General features: G+C 52.6%; 1 protein-coding gene across 3 annotated transcripts in view; it reads right to left on the bottom strand.

Moving 5' to 3' along the window:
* The window catches only part of NFATC2 (nuclear factor of activated T cells 2), a 164,544-nt gene extending 143,464 nt beyond the window's left edge, over positions 1-21,080 (bottom strand). The window contains exon 1 of one of the 3 annotated variants that reach the window (XM_027558259.1): positions 20,936-21,080. Coding sequence is in view for 1 of the 3 variants with exons in the window: in XM_027558257.1 (XP_027414058.1) it covers positions 16,486-16,555 (70 nt within the window). In the remaining 2 variants the exon portion in view is untranslated. Of the gene's footprint in view, positions 1-16,485; positions 17,023-20,935 lie in introns of those variants that run through there. The other 2 variants (XM_027558257.1, XM_027558258.1) reach the window with 2 other exon arrangements.
* Between the last annotated feature and the right edge of the window lie 729 nt (positions 21,081-21,809).

Here is a 21,809-nt window from a genome sequence, read left to right as displayed (position 1 = left end):
AGGTCGGGGCGGGGGGCGGTGCACCCACTGCCTTCTCTTGCAGACCTGAGCCTCTGTGAGCCCGCAGCTGCGGCTGGATTGCCACCTCCATCAGTCACATCCAGGACTTGGCGAAGAATCCCAGGTACTGGCAAGGCGCAAGTCCTACCTGCCTTTCCATCTACACCTCTTGGCCGCCTGACATCTCCAGGGACCAGCAGGCACCAGACACTCTCGCCCGGGGACCTTTAGGTCCTGGTGGGGCAAGAGTAAGGACCGAGATAAACTCCAGAACAAAGAGCATCCCCCTGGGCTGTCTGGAGAGTGCTCACCAGAGATGTAGGGGAAAGGCTGGGGGCTGGGGCGGCTTTGGTCCCCTCAGCTGTCGGGGGGCAAGAAGTGGCGGGGGGGGCTCTGGCAAGATGGCATTCGGAGGAACCTGACTGCTGGGCAGACCTGGAGGAAGAATGCTTCAGAGGTGGGAACCAAAACCGAGAGGCAGAAGCAGCTCAGTGTGGCAGAGCAGGTCAGAGGGCAGTGCAGGTGGAAAGGGCAGCTGGGGACGAGTACACCTGCACGATTGATCAGAACGCAGATCCCCAGGCCCGCACTGGAGCTTGAGTACTAAGTCTGGAGGAGAGGCTCGGAGATGTGCATTTCTAGGCAAGCATCCACGGTGAACGCTGTGAACAGGCACTTAGGGAACAACGCATAAGAACCAACTCCCAACACCCCCTTATAAAACCCTTCCAGGGGTCTTGCACCAAGTTAGCTCCAGTCAGAAAGCAGGCTCACAGAGGTACAGGGGACGCGGCCAGCGGCCTCCTTTTACGGCACATTGGCGTCCCCTGAGACGCTGTAAAAACGCCTGTTCCCAGGTTCTGATCCAAACCCCTTGAAGGTGTTTTCTTTTTAATGACCTCAGATAATTCTAAAGGGCGGCCAGGGTTGAGAATTACTGGATCAGAAAAGGAGGTGGGAGAGGTTCAGGGGTTCCCTGAGAGCCACAGCTTGACCTGAAATGGGGACTGACTCCGATCCTTCCCCAAGTGCCAGAGGGTGGAGAAGATGCCCTCTTTCAGGGCAGCCATCTCGGTTCCATTAAGGGATTCATGGGAAGCTGTCAATCATTATGCATTCCCCAGACCTTTATTGGGCACCTGCTAGGTACCAGGCACTACCACAGATCCTGGGGGTGCAGCCGTCAGCAGGACCGGGTCCCTACCACCCTCATCATGTTTATGTCCTGTTGGTAAAGAGATACGGCAATGAATAGGGTTTCCCAAACTGCACTTGGACCAGTGACTTCTAACCCAACTTACACATTCGCCTCACCTGGAGAGCTGTTAAAAAAAATTCAAGAAGCTAGGTCCTAGGAGGGGCCAGTTACAATCAGAATGTTTGAGACTCAGGCATCAGTATTTCGTAAAAGCTCCCCAGATGCTTCCAGTGTGTGGCCTGGGGTAAGAAGCACTGGTTTGGACACAAACTCCATTCCAGGGTCCTGGGCCTGGATCCAAGACTCATGCATTTTCAGTCTTGGGAAGCTCTTTCTGGCTGTCAGAACATTTAAAAAAAAAATCCTCTTGTTTGTTTCTTAGGCATAAACATACACACACCAGGTGAATCCAGCAAGTATCCTAGGGGTGGCTGACAAATTTAGGTGGAGGAGGGGAGATGACCCACACTAGGACTGCTGAGAGCCCAAGCATCCAGAAGGAGGGGCCTCCCGGGTGGCAAAAGAATCTGCCTGCCAATGCAGCAGACATGGGTTTGATCCCTGGGTGGGGAAGATCCCCTGGAGAAGGAAATAGCAGCCCACTCTAGTATTCTTGCCTGGAGAATCTCATGGACAGAGGAGCCTGGCGGGCTACAGCCCATGGGGTTGCAAAAGAGTCAGACACGACTGAGCGACCAAACAACAGAATGATCCAGAAAGAGATGGATGCTCTCGGGTCCCTGTGACAGGACTCAGAATCCAAACCCTGAAATTTAGCCAGGGAAAATCAGAGGGACCAGCCTGTCCTTGTGCTACAGACAAGGAGAAGCTAGTGTCATCCTCACTGGTCTCTTTTCATCCCTCCAGCCATGATGACTAAATGCCTCTAATCTAGAGGACATCTGTTGATTCTGCGTACCTGGCGTCATTCCCCCCTGCTTCTGATAACAACACCCCAGTGTGTTCCTTTGGGAAACTACTCTTGATGATGCAATTCTGGTAAATTATCGACCCAGTTGTCCCATACTACCCTGGCAAAGAAGTGTACAAATGACCCAGGCTTGGCCAATCAGAGCATTTTTATCTCCATTAGCCTGTGAGATCCACTCGGGCAGGGGTCATGATTGATTCATTCACAGCTTTATGTACAACGGGTGTGTGGATGTGCAGATAGATGAATGGATGGATGAGTGCATGTTTGGGTGACAGATGGATGGATGGATGAAATGGAAGAGTGGATGGATGGATGGATGGATGATGAATGGATGGATGATGGATGGATGGATGATGAAAGAGTGGATGGATGAATGATGGATGAATGGGTGGGTGGGTGGAAGAGTGAATGGATGGATGGATGACGGATGGATGGACGGGTGAATGGATGGATGGATAAAAGAGTCTGACTGTCCTTGTGTATATAAGATCCTTATATTTGTCTTTAAGGACCCTCTTCTCTAAGACTTAATCTGGCCACCCCATTGTTTGGGCAAAAATCTAAATTCTTACCCCCAACTGACATCCTCCTGAGACAGCCAATAATAAGATGACATAGTAAAGGTAAAATCACCATCCCTTTGATAGACTGCCTTGTGAGAACGGTTCAAGACCTGGCAATAATACTCTAACTGCCTCAGTTGTTCCTCTGAACAGTAGAAATATTTTTTAAGTTTCTAGAATCTGGAATCTGCGCCAAATCAGAGCTCTTAAAGGGAAGGGGTTCAGACTAGGTCCTGACCCAGAACAGAGTTTCTGCTAGAGCGCTGGGAAGTGAGAGCGTTTTCTTCTCTACAGGCCACTCTGAAAGCTGGGGCTTGAGTTGGGGGATGGCATATTTTCAATTCCAAAATAAATAATTTGTGCTGTTAGAAGCAAGGAGCATAATGCATGACCTTTATGCATTCAGAGGCCACTCCAGGAGCGCAGGCTGGGATGCAGGCCCCAACGGTGCAGCTCTGTCAACCTGCCCTCTGCCCCACCGCTGACCTTGTGGAGGCCCTGGCCTTTGAGCTTTCCTCTGGGCTCCCCAACAGAAGTGCAATGGGAGGTTAGTGAGGCTGCTGAGGGTCTGCAAATCCTAGCACACGTCTGATCCTGGCCCAGGATTTCAGCTCCACTCAAAAGCACTGACTCTAGTGTATAATTACAAACTGAGACAAGTGCCATGAAAGGAGAGCAGACGACAGGACAGAGGCTACAACAATAATGTCAACACGGAATTCAAGAAAGGCTTCCTTAGGGAGGTGATGCTTGAGCTGAGAACAGGAGGCTGAGCAGAAGGTAGCCAGCGAAGAGTGAGGGGAAGAACTAACAGCCAGCTGGGAAAGCATGTGCAAAGGCCCTGAGGCAGGAAGAGGCAGGAAGAACCGAGAAAAGACTGGAGGGGACGGACCAGAAGATGGTGTGGGGTAAGGCTGGGGGATTAGTGGGGCCTTCATGGAGAATTTTGGACCTAAGACCAATGAGGAATGACTGAAGTGCATTTAGGCAGGTACGTGACAAGACCACATTTGGGGTTTTAATCGGTTGCTCTGGGTTCTGGGTGGAGAAGAAACTGCAAGGTGATGAGGTTTACAGCAAGAAGACCAATTAGGAGGTTCATGCAGCCATCCAGGCAAGAGACAATGGGAGTGCGGGCCGTGGGGAGGACAGGAAGCAACGGAAGCACACTCTCACCCTCTAGTTCACCCTTGAGTTCTCTCTTTTCCTCTTGCCGGCTGCCTCTTTAAAAAGGCAGCATAATCTGATTGCAAGTGAATACAAATACTCAGAGTATACCAACTCTCCCACCCACCCCACCCCACCCCACCCCAGGAGACTCTGAGTGCTGAGGCCCCTTCAAGAAGGCCCTGGAAGGACCCCCCCAACCCCGGCCAACACATAGCTCTGTGCTCCTTTCCCCCTTCTGGTATGAAGCTCATCTTTAGCCTCAGTCTCTACCTCTCCCAGGGCTTCCCCAATGGCTCAGCCGGTTAAAAAATCTGCCTGTGATGCAGGAGACACAGGAGATATGGGTTTGATCCCTGGTTTGAGAAGATCCCCTGGAGAAGGGAATGGCAACCTGCTCCAGTATTCTTGCCTGGGAAATCCCATGAACAGAGGAGCCTAGTGGGCCGCAGCCCAAAGGGTCACAGAGGTGGACAGGACAGAGCGACTAAGCAGTGGACTTGTCTCACCGTCCACTCAACAGCTGCATCTGGGCACCCAGCAGGCGCCGTGGAGCACACCTGTCCAAACCAACCTACTTATCGTCTGAAACTGCTCCTCTCCCACAGTTCCCAGCCAGATCACCCTCCCATTTATCACTTTCTCCCACCGAAAACCAATGAGCAAGTCCTCTATTTCTCTCTGCTCACACCCACAGGCAACCCCCTCAGCAAACCAAAAAACCCCAAATCCCATCACGTTTCACCAGCTTCACCATTCCGCCTCCGACCCCGGCAAGCCTAGTGCACATCATCTGTCATCCTGATGACTGTCCTCCCTGGCCTCGTCACTTCCACGCCGGCCCTGACATGGAGCAGCCAAAGGGATATTTTGAAAGGGATCCCTGTAAGGGCCAACATGGAAGTAACGAGATGAGGGCAGAGGCTCCCGTAGGCGTCAGGGAGGGACACACAAGCACCCTGACCGACAGGTTCCTAGATCAGCTGCCCCACGCCAGCCCCCTTTAGGCATCATCTCTGGCCACGGTCCCTTCTTTTGACTTCCTTCTGCCACCCACTCCTCAATTGTCCAGCTGTTCCTTGAAAATACCAAGCGTGGCCCTACCCTGGGGCCTTTGCACCTACTATTCACACTGATAAATGTCACTTCCTTGCTTTGTTCATTCCTCAGCTCAAATGTCAGCTCCTCAGAGAGAACTTCCACGATCATCCCAATAAAAATAGCACCCCCTGGCCTCCTCCGTCCCCTGACCCTGCTTTGTGTTCCTCGAAGCCCTTATCTTGGCAGCATATTTATTCATAAGTGCACTTGCTCATCTTTTCTGCCTCTTCTCAATCGACTGTAAGCCCCACAAGACCAAGAAGGTTTGTTTTATTGACTGCTGTCTCCAGGGCTGTCAGATATAGTGAACAAAAACACAGGACACTAGGTTAAATTTGGATTTTGGACAACAATGCACGCTTATGTTTTTTAGCTCAATATGTCCCCCAACATTGTATGGGACATACTGAAACTAAAAACGCATTCATCATTTGCCTGAAATTCAAAGTTCACTGGATATTCTGTACTTTAATCTGGCAAGTCCAGCTGTAGCCCCAGATCCTGGAAGCGTTCCCAGGGCACGGTGGGCACTCTCGAAGAAGAAGCCGAAGGACTGGATGAAGGACAGTGCCCAACAGAGCTCACCCTGAGAGATCTCTCAGAACACGAAGTGGCATCGAGAGGCGAACCTGAGTCCCTGGTTGCCTCAGTTTCATGGGACTTGTCAGGGATGTCCGGAAAGCTGGTGTTTTGCACAACCGGTGGCCCAGCCTCTAGCATGGTTATGACACCTGTAATTATTTTTATGTAAATAACATTTCATCTGACTCAGTGGCTTCAGGGAAATTCTGCCTGTACATGCTTTTTTTCTTTTTCAAAAGGAAAAAAAAATGACTTATAAAAAAATATGCTCTGGTATAGGAAATAGATTCCTGGGGTCATTATAACAACACTGATGGATTTGAATCCAGTCGCTGCCTCCTCTTCCAAGCTGAACTTCCTGGAGGTCAATGGCACCCACAGGCATGAAGAGATCATTGTTTGGCCGAGGTTGGGGTGACCCTGTGGTACCATCAGGAAGATCACAGAATGGGGGCCCAGGATCCAATCCGAGTGCTTCCTCTGAATCACTCTGTGACTTTTAAGCAAGTCAGCTGGCCTTTCTGTGCCTCAGTTCTTCTATCTGTAAAATGGGGGCCAGTAAATCAGCTCATACCTGAGGCCCCGTTCCAGCTGGGGGTCCAGGAGGCTCTAGTGCTAACCTGAGCAGCAGCCAAGGTCAATTTCATGGGTTCAACCTGTGCTAGCCCACAGGGCCCTGCACCCAGAGGACCACAAGGTCTAACACCCTGCCACCACCATCTTAAAATTCTTAGCAATATTTGAACCAGGGGCTGAGAATTTTCTCTTATGCTAGGCCCTGCGGACTACAAAGCCAGCCCTAACGGGCTGTTCTCAGCCCAAACCCCACCATCCCGACGACCCCATCGTAAGAAAAGCTTAACTAGAAAATGTAGGCCCCGAAATGTGTTTAATCGGAAAAGTAGGAGCTCTCCCAGATCCCAGAAAGGACCGCCCCTCAATTTAAGTACATCCGGGGATTATCACTTGAGATGCTAATATTTTAATTTACAGATGGATGCATTGGACTCCTTCAGAACTGGAACCAGAGTGAAGCAAGTGAGGCAAAATTCAAGAGGGAACCAAAAACCTCAATAGTCAAATACACTATGCTTTCATAAGACATGTTTTAAAAATAAAAATAAATACAAAGAAAATCTATGTTAAGCAAACTATTACACTTGGAATAAAGACAGGGTCAGTATCAGTGCTGTGTGGACCCATCCTAGACCCTGAGGTAAAAGGAAAAATGAATAATAAAGATCTTGTCTTTACTTAAATTTTTTTTCTATTTTTGGTTCATCGTAGATTTTTGCATCAATTTTTTTGTATTTACTATTTTGCCCTGTAGCATATGGGAATCTTAGTTCCCCGACCAGGGATCAAACCCACACCCCCTGCAGTGGAAGGCAGATTTGTAACCACAAAGTCCCTTTGCATCAATTTCAATTTCTAAAATATTTCGACCACTGAGTGTCCTGGCGTCCCCTTCCACGTTGCCTCCCCTCAAAGCCAGTTTTCAGGGGTGACCACGTTGCCTCCCCTCAAAGCCAGTTTTCAGGGGTGACCTCATGATTTGGGGGAACCACAAGACACTTTCAAACTTGGCTTTCACTCCAACCTACAATCAACACCATCTTTCAAAGCCTGGACAGGACTTCTCTGCTGTAAGAAAGATAATTTCCAGGAGAAGATTGCAGCGGAAGGCAGTTTGTTGAAACTGGCGCCACCCCCCACCACCCCGCCTCATTACTACCAGGCAGGCAGAGAGGGTTAAAGCTCCAGGAAAACAGGGATCTACCAAAAGCCAGAACCCAAATGGAGGTGTGGACTGTAAGGAGACACCCCACAGCACAGCAGCGGTGGTCCCAGGCCAAACCCATCCTGCAGGCATATTATGTCTGGCCTGCCCCGTAATTTTTTTTTAAATCTGAACTTTTTTTTTTAATTGAGAGTATTCATTTAAAACTTCAAGTGTCTGATGGCTCCCCACAACGGGAAGACCAGGCCACACGGGACCTGTGCTCCCTGTGGCCCTGCCACCTGGGGCTGAGTAGAAGCTTCTAGGTGACTCTACCGCTCTCGGGTCACCACCGCCCCACCCGCTGCCCCCATCCACCCTGTGGGCATGTGGGCACCAGACCCTGGTCTCCGGGCCCTCAACTCGTCCGCCCTGGTCCCTGCTCACCTACTTTGTCCTGGCTTTGTCTGTTCTCTTCATCCCTTGCTTCCGCAGCACATTCCCTTCCGCCTTATGGAACTGACATTTCACGGGAGAGCACGGTCAGCACACTCATCTAGCCCTTAAACTGCGGTTCTTGCCTTTAATTAAGCAGGAGGTGTCACCATCCCTCTGCCAGGGGAGCTTCGCCTTCCACTGAATCAGAGCCTTAATGGCAGCAGCAGAGGGCTGGTTAGCTGGGGGATGGAACATTGGTTAGCCTTTGCCCAACCCCAGAACTATTTCTTAACTGTCTGCCGTCTCCCTCTGTCCACCGTCACCCTTCTGTCACCCGGCCGTCTCCCCAGATGACCGCACCCCCAGGGTTGGGGCTCCCATATCCATCCTCTCTCCTGCCTACTCTTGCAGACTCAAGCATCTATGTCGAGTCCATAATCTATGAAGTCAGAGAGGGATGCGGACAAGCAAGCTGACCTCAGGGATCCGGAAGCCTCCAGCCTCCCTCCAGCACAGCCACACCCCAGAGCATCTCCCACCCTCCCCTCCCAAAAGACCACAGGGCCTCCCTCTTAAATTCCTCTATCAACACAATCAGTAGACTTCATTGAAACTTTTAGTTCCTTTGCATGTGAATGGTTTCACACACGATTGTGCCTCTCTTTCGAGTGTAAATGAGTACACCTTATATATCTTGGATATTCTCCGTACCACCTAGCCTGTGCCTCCACAAACCCCTCTGAACTCACTGGTTGAGTGACTGAGCTAGGTCATTCAGAAGAGACCCCAAAGACTTAGAAGAAAGTCGATTTATCCCAATCAGGAAGGACTCTTGTAGGTTAATTGTTCTTGTTTAGTCGCTAAGTCCTGTCTGACTCTTTGCCACTGCATGGACTCTACCCACCAGGCCCATAGGATTCCCCAGGCAAGAATACTGGAGGGGGTTGCCATTTCCTTCTCCAGGGGATCTTCCCAATCCAAGGATCCAACCCGAGTCTCTGGCATTGGCAGGCAAATTCTTTCCCACTGACCCACCAGGGAAGCCCTTGTCGGTTAGTAGGCTGAAGAAAACGAACAACTGGACTCTGAAACCCTAAAATAATAGTGAAAATGGCAGCTAACAGGCACTGATCACTGTGTCCACACCGAGAGCAGCACAGACCTGATCTGCAAGCCTCCCGGCTTCCGCCACGTGTGACGCTTACCGTCACCCCCGCTGCTCAGCTCAAGAAACTAAGGCATGGAGCAGGTCGTGATGTTACTTTCGAAGTCACACATGCCACCACGGAAGTGGTTTTGTCCCACAGCAGTCTGATACTCATTACTGAGTCACAGTGTTCCTGGGTTATTAGCTCAGGGTGGATGCGCTGAGGGACGTTTTTGGACTAAGATGAAACACTGAGAGAAGCCTTCTGACTCCTGGTGATAGCAGAGAGGGAAGGAGGGGCGGCCGGGGGAGTCCAGGCTGGGCCGAGAGGAGACCCACTGGAAGAGGCCCGTATTACTCACAAAATTGATGGCAAGTGCCCTTGAGGGCCAAAGATAGGGACCACCGCTTCGCAGCCCCAGGACTCAAGGGAGCACAGTTTGGAAACCAAAAAGGAGAAGTCTCTGCAGACAGGAAAACACCAACTCCTCCCCACTCCCTGCTCCCCACACTGGCCCCAGCCCTTCATCCCTGCCCAGGCCTCTGCAGTCACCTCCCACCTGTATTCTAAGCATCCCCTGTTACCTGGGAGAGGTTTCCCACTTAATGGTCAGTGTGATTCTCTGAAAAGACTCAGCAACTCACACCCTCAGTGACTTCTGATTTCCCCAGGGCCTCCCCATTACCATGAGAATGAACTTCAAAGAATGAACTTCAAACTGCTCGCAAAATCCTGCTGGGTCCCGCCCTGGCCTGCTTCCCCCATCTTTCTATTTGTATCACACTTCTCCTCCCTCCCTTTCTGTTTCAGCCACACGGGACTGGCTGCTCCTTGACTATCCCAAGCGCAGCTCTCTCCTCTGGGCCTTGGGGCTCACTGTTCCTTCCGCCTGAGATACTGTAGAGACAGATCCCTCACTGTTCAGAGGTCAAAGAATTAGACATCTCTAAAGAGGAAGGGACCCACGAGTGTGAATTATCCCCGCGAGTGTGTGTTGAATTACATCCTCTCCCCAAATACGCTCAAGTCCTAACCTCAAGAACTGGTGGCTGTGATCTTATTTGGCAAGAGGGTCTTTGCAGATATGATCAAGTCCAGATGAGGTCCTCAGAGCTAAGGGTTCAAATTCAATGGCTGGCATCCTTGTAAGAGGAGGAGAGGACGCACACAGGAAGAAGGCCATGTCAAGGTAGAGACGGAGAGTGGAGACACGCAGCTAGGAGCCAAGGAACACCGAGGACCGCCAGGGACCACTGGGGTCCAGAAGAGACAGGGAGGGGTCGTGCCCCTGCGCCTCCGGAGAGCACAGCCCTGACACCTTGATTTCACACGTTGAGTCTCTGAAACTGTGCGAGAATAGATCGATCTCTGTTGTTTCAAGCTACCCGGCTTGCGGTAATTTGTGTTGGAGCCACAGGAAACTCAAACACCCACGCAGCACACACATGTATAAACCAAGACCTTCGCAGCTCTGTGCTCCTAGTATGGTCTCTAGCCCTTAACACCATTCCAGTTTATCTTGGATGTTCCTGGGTGGCTGCCCTGAGGTTTGCCTTGTGAGGACAGACACCCTCAGTCTTGTTCACTTTATCCCCAGCCTGTGGAAGGGCAACCGGTACATCGGAGATGCTTGAAATGATGAAAATGAATTAAATGGTCAAGGCGGCTTCTAAGAGGAGGTAAGAATGAGTTGGGCCTTGAAGAAAAATGTGGGAAAAAAAAGGGAGCAGGGACCCCGGGGTGGAAAGACTGGCTCAGGCCAAGGCCAAGGGAAGGACTGGGGGGCGCCAAGGGGTAACTGGGCAGCCCGGACCTGCTCCCACAGCAGCTGTGGCACCGGACACAGGCACCCTGGCAGCCCAGGGCAAAGAAGTGCAAGGCGGAGATGTGGCCAACAAGAGAGGCTCTGAGGAAATGGGTCCCTACTGGCAGGTCCCAGCTGGACAGGGAAGGGATGGGGCCGCCAGAAGCTCCTCAGCAGCCCAGAGAGGCAGGTGGAAGGCAGGAGAGAGCCCCACCGTGAGCCCACCCAGCTCACTGACCGGGCGGGCGATCCTGCTGCAAGAAGCAGCAGAGGCAGGACTGCTGCTGCTGCTGCTAAGCCATGTCCGACTCTGTGCAACCCCATAGATGGCAGCCCACCAGGCTCCCCCGTCCCTGGGATTCTCCAGGCAAGAACACTGGAGTGGGTTGCCATTTCCTTCTCCAATGCGTGAAAGTGAAAAGGGAAAGTGAAGTCGCTCAGTCATGTCCGACTCTTAGCGACCCCATGGACTGCAGCCTACCAGGCTCTTCCATCCATGGGATTTTCCAGGCAAGAGTACTGGAGTGGGGTGCCATTGCCTTCTCCGGAGGCAGGACTGGGCAACCCTTAAAAACAGAGCTTTCCGAATCGGTGCTGCCCTCTGAATGCCTTGACCAGGCCCCGTCTTGGTTTCCTCTTCTTGAAATGGGAGGATCATACTCAATTCCAACCAGTCAGGTTATTTTGGGAGAATCCGCTAAGATAATGTCTGTCACTGCTCGGCCCTACAGTATATACAGTCTGGTGGGGAAAACAGATGCCCTCTTTGCGATGACTGTCCATCCCTAACGAGGAGCAACAGGGTGCAAGGGGATTGCTTCCGAGCTTTGCCACCAGCGATGTGCCCCGGGCGCAGAGGGCACCCCTCCCTGTCCAAGATGGGGCTGGGTGGGAGCCAACGCGGTGGCGGTGGAGAAGCCCTGGGACGGTGCCTGGCAAATCCAGGGCGCTCGGGAAGCGGTGGCGGCTGTCACGGTCGTTATTGTTGTTGGGAACTGACTCATTCCAGACAACAGCGTGAAAGCGTGGGCCTGCTGATGACCCATAAGGAAGCCTGCTTAGGTCACCAGCGCTTGGTGGGAGAACGCGCAAGTCAAAACCACCGTCATGGTCAAAAAGAGGCAGAACGAGTGAGCCAGAGGACGGCGGCGGTGCTTCGGCATTTAAGTCTTAATTCTGTGGCCCCAACAGGTCAAGCGACCCTACTGTGCGTCATTCATTCATTCCTCCATCCACGGAACAAAAGTACTGAAAACCCACTGAGTGTCAGGCACATTCCAGGCGCTGGGGCCCCCGGAGTGAATGAGACAGCTGACGCCTCTGGTTCCTGGTGTTCAGTTCTGGAGGAGGATGCAGACGTGTCATGGACAACGACCATCAGTGTGAGGCGCATAGGATAGGAGAGGGCAGGGTGGGGGCCTGCGGGGCACAGGAGGGCCCCCGTCCAGTCTGGGCGGTCAGAGTCTCGAATTCCTCATCCAGCAAAGGAACAAAAAGAGTAACCTGCTCTGCTTCTTCGAGGTCAGAGCCGAAATACTCAATCACACGTGTGTGTAGTGAGAGCTAGCCAATGAGAACATGTGTGGGAAGCACTCGGCAACTATTGTTTTTAGGTTGGATTTGGGGTGTATAAATATTGAATTAATGAATTATACAATAATAATAGCAGCACTTATTAACTGAGTAGTTTGAGGTTCATGCTGCTTACTGAAAGACTGGAACTCTCCTTAGACTGGTAAACGATCCGTCATTCCCTCCAGGGGCCTCTGCGGCCTTGAGACCCTCCCTGTTACGGTTTTTGTTGTTTAGTCGCTAAGTCGTGTCCGACTCTTGACACGTCGGTCATCACTGTCATTATTCCCTTTTACAGACGAGGGCAACCCCGTGGACGGTAGCCCGCCAGGCTCCTCTGTCCCTGGGATATTCTAGGCAAGCATACTGGAACAGGTTGCCATTTCCTCCTCCAAGAGATCTTCCCGACCCAGGAACGGAACCCGCATCTCCTGAATGGCAGGCGGATTCTTTACTGCTGAGCCACCGGGGAAGCCCGAGACCCTCCCTGATTGTTGTCGTTCAGTCTTAAGTCATGTCTGACTCTTTGCAACCATGAACTGCAGCACGCCAGCCTCCCCTGCCATTCACTATCTTAGACCCTCCCTACAATTCGGTAAATGAAGGGTTAAAGTCTGGTCCAGGAGGGGAGGCTCCTGGGACATTGCTCCTGGCATTCTGATTGGTTGATACTCAGTTCCTACATATAGTAACCAACACCCCAGACAACATCACTAACACTTTTCTAAATGTGGGGAAACTGAGGCACAGGAGAGTGAATCACTTGCATGAGGTCACGCAGCCAGCAAGTGGCAGAGCCAAGGTTTGAACCTCTCACTCAGATCCTAAGCTGCTGGCGACTTGGATATAGAAACTGGGATCCACCACAGAGTCACAGAACCGGAGGACCTGGCCCTGTCCTCCGCTGACCTAAGAAAGGTTCTTGATAAAGGCAGGAGCATCTGGGGAAATGAGTGCTTCTCTCTGAACTTCTGGGAAGAAAAGGAAAAGCCCAAGGTCTTTGTGGAGGAGGCACAGACTGGGTAGCCAGGGAGGGGCTCAGCCAGGAGCTGGGGGCTCTTGGAGCGGGTCTGAGTTCTGCGTGGGAAGAAAGCAATACTGGCTTTACAGCCCCTGGCCGTCCAGGGACATTTAGTCCTCTAGTGCAAGTGGAGAGATGGTGCTCCTGAGGCAAAGCGAGGCGCTCTTCCTGACTCACCCTCCACCCGGGACAAATCAGAGGCTGCCTCAGTTGCCCCGTCTCCATCAAGGATGCTTGTCCCCTCCATACCACCCTCCTCACACAGACTTCTCTCTCTTCCAGGATATGGTAAGGACCAACACAATGTTGGCAAAAGAGGCCAGGACAAGGGTCTGGCCTTCCTCGGTGTCCTCATCCGCCGAACAGTGCGATACCCAATGATAACAGCAGTAAGTTCCAGAGGCAGCAGAGCGCGTGGTCGAGAGCCTGGGTCCGAGTCCCAGCCGCTGCCGCGTGCCTGCGGGTAGTGCTCGAGTGGCCCCTGCCCGCTCTGCGCTTCACTCCCTCCTCCAGCCCTGACGATGAGAGGCTTCACACGCGTCAAACCCCCAGCCCTGCCGCCCCCAGTCAGCGCTGGTAACGCTCTCTCACCCCCGCGGAAGGCGACAGAGACCTTGCCAGGTGCTGGGGCTTTGTGCTACAAACTTGGGTTGTGATCCTGGGCAGAGCTGGTTCTCATAGTCCTCAACTGTCAGAAAATAATAACAGCCAGTATGTGTTAAGCGCATGTTAAACACAGAGCTAAGTGCTTTATACGCATGATTTCATACGATGCTCATGACTCCCCATGAGGTCATCACTGTCATTATTCCCTTTTACAGACGAGGAAATGGAAGCTTGGCAAACCCTAATCCTAGCCCAACCTGTGTCACTGTGAAGCTTCAAGAAGTTAGAGTCTCTTGAGAGGTTTAAGGTACTGTGACTCTTCAAAGAATTTTGCCATGAAATCCAGTTTCTATATCAATATGTTACTGTTTTGCATTTAATAGGAATCACAGGGTATTTATCCAGTGTTGACTATAAGCACGGCAGCATTTTAGATGCTTTACGTGTGCCACCTCACTGATTCTCACAACCTTCTTTAAGCGAGACATTATTATTGGCTCCGTTTTACAGATGTGGAGACTGAGGCCCAGAGAGTTTAAGTTGCTCACCCAAGATCACACAGCTGCAATGCAGTGAAGCAGAAATTCTAAGCCAGGCAGAAGGCAGGGAATTTGCGTCTGGGAGTGAGCAGAGCTCACCCTGAGTTTGTTTATTCCTGAAATAGTTTCCATCATCCCACTGCAGATAAAACTGAACACACCTCTTTCGGATCTTCAGTTTTTCCCAGAGCCTCGGCCCAAAACTGCACAGCAAGGTCGGCATTTTCTTACCATGCAAATACTTCTATTTGCTATTTAATGACCCCGCCCATCTGCAAGCACCCTGAGATCTGCCCCTCTGCTCCTGGTGGTGTTTGAGTGTGAAGGGCCATTTGGGTTTCCCTCAGGAGACCCCGATGCGGGCACAGTCGAAGCGCCTCTCATGCCAACTGTCTCTGAAGCCTGGAATTGCAGCCTGTGTGCCCAGTCGCTTTGGCATGCCAAGAGTCGTTTGCCGGGAACAACTCGGTGCCCTGTCTCCCACATGTGGACACACACTAGCATGCACGTTCTACAGTCCCTGGACACACGAGCGTGGGCTGGGGAGGTGAGGCAATGCATGTGCACACACAAAACCCACACACTTCCAAACCTGGAGAGAGGACCAAGTTCACAAACCTGGAGCAGAGGTGAGGCTCGCGTGAGATCACACTGTAAAACAGAAGTCTCTTCCCAACCCTCTTCTTCCAAACAGACTTAATTTTGGCGTTTGTCTGTCCCCCACCCCCACATCATAACATCAAACACTGCCTTTCAGTATACATGGCATGGCAGTAAAAACCCATTCCCATCCTTAATGTATCTGTCCCCTGTCTCAAAGCACCCCTTTTACAGGTGATGCGATATTAGTAATGATTTTGGTCATTATGTCATAGGCTTGACCACCAGCCGAGGACAGGATAAACTGATACCAGTTAAAACGTCCCGTGTTGGCAGGGTCTTGCTTTCAAAAGTGCAACTCAGCTAAAAATATGTCATTGAGTCCACTGTGGCAAAGCACACCATTTACCTAACCCAAGGCATTTGGCCCCACTCCGGTTTTCAAAAAAAAAAAAAATAGCCCCTCAGGTTTATTTACAGAAATTGTCATTTCTTCCCCCCTAGAACTTTAATCAGCCACGCAGAGCACAAAACCTACATTCAACTCTGATTTTATGACACGAGGCTAACTCCTCCTACGCATATTTATTTCATTTAACTCTTGCAGCCCTGCCCTCCGGGCCATGCCCCCCACTTTTCCCGGGACTGGCCTCCGAAAAACACATCCCATCGCCTAATTTCTACTTTTCAAGTCCGGTGGGTTGGTGGACAGCCAAAACCCCTCCACAATCCCAAACCAGATGGGACATTTTCATATCATATTCGTATAGGTTAAGCCCCTCCCGTAAGATCTAAGTAGTATGATTCCAGGGTGAACTCCAAGAGGAGGGGGAAAAGAGACAGAAACACGGAAAGGAGAGTGTAATCAGATCGCGAAACAAACTGATGGTACATTGCACTTTAAAGGGGGAACTGGAACACTGAATCCACTAGGCACATCAGGGAGGAAAAAAAAAACAAAAACGAGAAAGAAAATTGTTTAAATGTCCCAGAGCATCTGCGGCTCTGTTAAAAAGTAAAGCCTTCATTACTAGATAGTAAAGTACCAAGCCTGTTCTCCTAAAGAAAAAAAAAAAAAAAAGCTAAATAATGATGATGATGATGATGATAATAATACCGCTGACATCTGCTCCCAAAGCCCAGCGCGGAAATGGTTAAGCAGCCCGCGGTTAGTAGCGAGAATCCCTCCGGGTGTCCCACGGAAGGGACCATCCTTCTGACAGGCTGGCCCCGGGAAGGAATCCCGCCTGGGGACGCTTCGCTGCCCCCGCGCGAGGTGGTCCCAAGTCGGCGCCCCCGACCCCCCTCCTTAGCCAGGGTGGGGGCGCCCGTCCTCCGGGCCACGCTACCTGTGCGCCCTGGGAAAGCGGAGTCCCCGGGCCTGCCCGCGACCTCCGCCGGCAGCCGAAAGCGCTGGCTGGGGGGAAGCAGAAGGAAAAGGGCCGAGAGGCGGGAGGAGGAAGCGGCCGGAACGGGGGCGGGGGGCAGTTACCTTGGTCCACAGACCCCATGGCGCGGAGGGGCTCGCAGTGCCCCCGTCTCAGCGCAGCCTCTCTCTGCATCTGGAGGGGACGGGGGCTCGGCGCGCGGGCTGAGAGGGCTCTGCGGGGGCAGACCCGGAGCCTGGGGGGCGCCGTCCTCTCTAAAGCATGCTCAGGGGGCTGCCCTGGCCGAGGCGCCTGCGAGCGGCCCGGGAGCTGCGCGCCTCCCGCCTCCCGGCTCCCGGCTCCCGGCGCGGCGGAGTCGGCGCGGCTCGGCGCTCGGGCTTACTCGAGAGGGAACGCGACTTCCTTCCCCGCGCTCCGTGTTTATAGGCTTTCAATGCAGTAAAATAACGGGATTCCCTCACTGTTTCCTCCTGTTTATCCAGCGCCATGGAAACCGCTGGATCCCGTCCATCTCCAAAACTAAGGGCTTTCCTGCAAACTTCACACTCAGGAATCCATGACGTCGCCCGCTCCGCGGCCAGCCAGCTCCGTGGCTCCCTCGGCCGCCAGCACAAGTCCCTGATTGTTCGCGGAGAAAAGTCAGGGAGACGGAGCGATGCGGGCGACGGCGAGGGGAAGGGGGTGGGGGCGTGGGAGTGTCCAAGTCGGTCTTGCCCGAGCTCCAGGCGGCCGTTCGCAAGGATCGCCCCGGCCACCGCCTCCCTCGCCCGCTGCAGCTTTGCATAAACCCTGCCCAAGGCTCCCAAGCGCCCCCCAGCCCCGCGACCCCCGTCTTCCAAGCGGGCGCCTCTCAGAGCATGTCGCCCAGGGCTCACACGGACATCTCAGGGGGTCCAAGGGCCCCTGGACACTGACCAAGGGGGCCCTTCCCTGTCCCTGGGGACACCCGGCTGCCCAGAATTTTTGTGCTCAGGACTGATGCGGAGGAAGAGGGAAGTGTGGGAAGAGAGGGGGGGAGGGGAGGAGGGAAAAGAAATAAATAACGGTGCCTTGTGTCAACTCTCCAAGATTTTTTTTCAAAGAGGTCTATTTTTAGATTCATTTAGAAAACCCAAGGTTTCCAGTGATGCTCAGAGGCTCCAGCAATAATGAAATGGCCAAAGAGACGCGGAAACCAGGCAACGCATGTGTTTACACATGCTCTGAATAAACAGGAAAATAAAGGGAAGGGATGTCATGAACTCTGCGCAGCCTCCAGAGGATGGTCTGTGGGATGCCACGCGTGGCCCCCGTCAACAGGCCGGGGACCCCGGAAGGGAGGAGGGCTGGGGGAGGTGCTGCTGTCAGAATGCTCTTTCTGAACTCAGCCTGGTTTTCCCTCTCCCCCTGTGCACAGGGTGGGAAATTGGGGGCCCCCCAGATAAAGCCGACTTTGCAAATGGCCATTTCAGACCCTGTCGTGGGCACTGATAAAACTTTGGGTAGCACCAAGGCTGCTGACTCATCAGCGCCTCCACACTTTCTTACAGACCTTGAAGGGACGTTGAGAGGGGCTGGCTCCATTGGTGGGGCAGCTCTGTGTTCCACGCCTTGACCCACTGGAGCCTCGGTGGGCTCTCGGACGTGACCACCCCTGCTGGAGATGTGGTCCCACAAAGACCCCCACGCCCACCCAGCTCACTTCAAAGCCTGCTTCAGGCAGGGTGGCCTCCAGCTTGAGTAACACTGTTCCCCCCCTAAAAAAGCAGCTGTATCTGCCCACCTACCATGCGACCTTGCCTCGAACTCCTTGCAGCCAGCCTCCCAGTAGGAGAGCCTTCTCCCCGACTTTCTACAAGGGAAACCGAGGCCCAGAGAAGGCAGATGACTTGCCTGCTGGTTTTCCCCGGCAGACACCACAGGGCAGCCAGGGAGGTCAGAGAAGAGATTCTTTTCAGGGAACCCTACTGAGGAAGACCCATCCTCTGAGGTCCCGGCACCCCATTATCTGGGGGCAAGAATAGGGTGACCACCCGCCCCGGTTTGCCTGGGGTCGAGGTGGTTTCTAGGATGCAGGACTTTGAGTTTTTAAGCCGGGAAAGTTTGGGGCATGCTGAGACAAGTGGATCATCCTGACCATGAATGAACCTCCACCTCAGCTGCCTTTCTTGGGCCCAGGCCTCTGGGGTAAGGCTGCAAGCCATCGTCACTGCAGACAGCCTCCGCCTGCAGCCTTTGAAGAGCAACCCAGCTCTGCCGGGGTCCTCAGTAAATCCCTGCGCCTGCGTCCCCTGCAGAGTAACGCGGACACTGGGAGGGGTGAGCCCAGCGCCGGCTGCCAGCGTGGCCACCAGCCACATGGGCTCTTAAAATTTAATTAACAATGAAATAGAGAGCTAAAAGTTCCTTGATGCAGAAGCCACATCGCCAGCGCTCAGAAAGCCACCTGTAGCTGGTGGCTACTGGGTTGAACAGAGCAGAAGAGAAGAGCTCTGTCCTGCAGAAAGTCCTATAGGGTGGTGGGCGCTTAGGCAACCTGAGAGGCAGCATAAAGTACAGGCTCTAGAATCAGAGGCTTGGCTCTGCCACAGGATCACTTACCCAGTCTGTAAAATGGGAACACTATGAGCACCTTCCTCGGGGTTGATGTTAGGATGTGATGCTAAGAACGTTAAAGTATATAATAAATGCTTAAAATGTATATAACATATGTCTGTATACATATACTGCTTATATATATGGAGGTGTGTGTGTGTAGGTTTTCTTTTCGCCTTCCTACACTCAAGGACTGAGTAGTCATTAAGGCAGGATGACTGACCCTGTTGTCCATGGCCTTTGCCTCCACTGAGTCGCACAGTGCTGTCTGACTCTTTGCAACCCCATGGACTATATACAGTCCATGGAATTCTCCAGGCCCGAGTACTGGAGTAGGTAGCCTTTCCCTTCTCCAGGGGATCTTCCCAACCCAGGGATCGAACCCGAGTCTCCAGCATTGCAGGCTGATTCTCTAGCAACTGAGCTATCAGGGAAGCCCCTTGCCTCCAGGCTTCCCTTTATTAAACACAGCTGCATCCAGGGCCTAACACATCCTCTCTGCAACATCTAGCCTGTTTCACACTCCCACTGAGCTTGACGCTGGAAGCCCTGTTTACAGATGAGCAAACCAAGGCTCTGTGCGCTGACGTCCACACAGCCAGTCCAGATCGGAACCCGACTCTGTTTGGCCAGAATGCCTGTGTTCTTGGCACCATGCCCCTGCCTCCCTGAGGCCTCCCTGGAAGCTGAGGTCTCAGAGACCAGCAGGGAGGCAGGAAACGGGCACGCTGGGCCCTCCTCTGCCAGACTCATTATCGGGATAATTTTAGACTCCATCCCACCCAGGCTCAGGCCTCGGGGGCGGGCCCGGTCTCCGCAGGTGCCCTGCGCTGCTGAGAGGGGGACGCCTTTTGGAACTCCACAGAATTGGCACTCAGCACAGTTTTATAGAGCCCACTCTTTGTCACAGTTAAGCATTTTTCCCTTTTAAAGCACATTAATACTACAAGGAGTGCAGCCGGGGGAGTCGCAGCTGAGTCACCTAATTTGCCCTTATGGGCTGCAGCTCTCAGCTTCTTAGTTTAGCTGCTCTTCGGTTCCTCAGACAATTTCTTTCCTCTCCCAGTGCCAGGGCAAGAAATATTTTGTCCTTTTGAACTGAACCACCCACTGTTTTTCACTTCTCTCAAGCACTCTCCCTTTTTTTTTTAAGGGATGCTCCGAGGGGGGTGGGTGGGGAGCTTCCGCCCACTAAATTATCCACGAAAACTCCCAAAAATAGAAGCTCTCAGCTGGGGTGGGAAGGAGCCAGCAGATGGGGAAAAAGCAAGAGAGAAGCTGAATCAAAGCAAATAGAAGGCGTCCAGGTGGCCGTGGGGAGAAAGGCCCAGGGAGACTGTCAGGCACACGGGCTGAAGGAGACCTTGAATCACCGGGGAAGCCTTTTATTAGAATCTCTCCCCTCCGACAGCCTCCTAAATAAGAAACACAGGTATTTCTGCTGAGACATCACTTACTGATGCTGCCCAGACAACTGATTCAACACCAGGAATATTTAAGAGGGCTTGGGCAGCTTCGAGGCGAGCACCCATGGGTCCTCTCGCTACGTTTATAGCCTGGGTCCTCCTGACCCGTCAGTCACCTTGACCGCCAACCCCTTCCTGGCTGGAAGGCAGGGCTCCCGTGTGTCTCAAACACAGAAGGTGGGAGAGACCCCGACATACGAAAGACAGAATGACGAGGCTTACAGATCTCTTACCACATGACCGCGGCCTGAGTACTTGCTGTGGGGCAGGTGGAAACTCACTGCCTCCTCTCAGCAACCCTAGGATTATCACTTTGCAGAGGAGGAAACTACAGCACAGAGAGGTTATGCAATTTGCTCTAGGCTGCACAGCAAGGACGTGGCAAAGATAAGGTTGGAACCCCAATTACCCGGTTCTAGAGCCCAGGTTCTGACCCACCAAGCAGTGCTGCCTCTCAAGTGGCAACTCAGTTGCTCCACTGAATATATATGATTATATATATATATAAAATTACCTTCAGCAGAAAGTCCAGAATCCCATAGGCAGTCTACAAAGGTTTATCCAATTTACCCCCATCCCTTCCAGCCTCATCTCTGACCTCTGACGACTCTGAACTCCATGCTTCTGCCTCCAGAAGTGCTCAGAGCCCCCGAACCATCTGAGCTGAACTTCCTCTCCCTCCCATCTCCGCTCTCCTCTCTTGGGTAATTCCACTGGCCTCCAGGGCTTACCCTGGATAGTGTTTCTTTGAGGACGTCTCAGCTTCCTCTGGCTTCCCTAGGGGCTCAGCAGTAAAGAATCCACCCGCAATGCAGGAGGCGCAGGTCTGATCCCTGGGTTGGGAAGATCCCCTGGAGAAGGAAATGGCAACCCACGCCAGTATTCTTGCCTGGGGAATCCCATGGACAGAGGAGCCTGGTGGGTTACTGTCCATGGAGTCACAATAGAGTCAGACAAGACTGAGCGACTAAACAACAGCTTCCTCCCCTGTAAAATGGAGCTACATCCACCTCTTAGGGAGGCGTGAGGACTTGAGGTGTATCTAATGAAGTACTAAGGATGGTGCCTGGCACGCAGGAAGCACTCGATAAATACATAGGTACTAAAGCTGCTCTCATCTTGCCACCACACGCAGCAGTTACCAAGCACCCACATCCACCAAAGACACCGTTTCAGAGCTCTCTCATCCCTCCTAGAATATAATCCGGGTACCTCACCACGGCTGTCATAGCCAGCCCCCGAGAAGGTCCCGGTGGTGCCCGCCTGGGTATTCCGATTCTTGTCCAGCTCCCTCCCACCCTGCGAGACACTAGGACATCCCCAAACGGCAGTATGTGACCACTAAGCTAGGTTATAGAAGTGTGGCTTCTGCTTTGAGATCTTGGCTC

The sequence above is a fragment of the Bos indicus x Bos taurus genome, chromosome 13, assembly GCF_003369695.1.
Source record: "Bos indicus x Bos taurus breed Angus x Brahman F1 hybrid chromosome 13, Bos_hybrid_MaternalHap_v2.0, whole genome shotgun sequence".
In the NCBI taxonomy this organism is placed as follows: Eukaryota; Metazoa; Chordata; class Mammalia; order Artiodactyla; family Bovidae; genus Bos; species Bos indicus x Bos taurus.
This window is presented reverse-complemented; position numbering and strand designations above follow the sequence as displayed.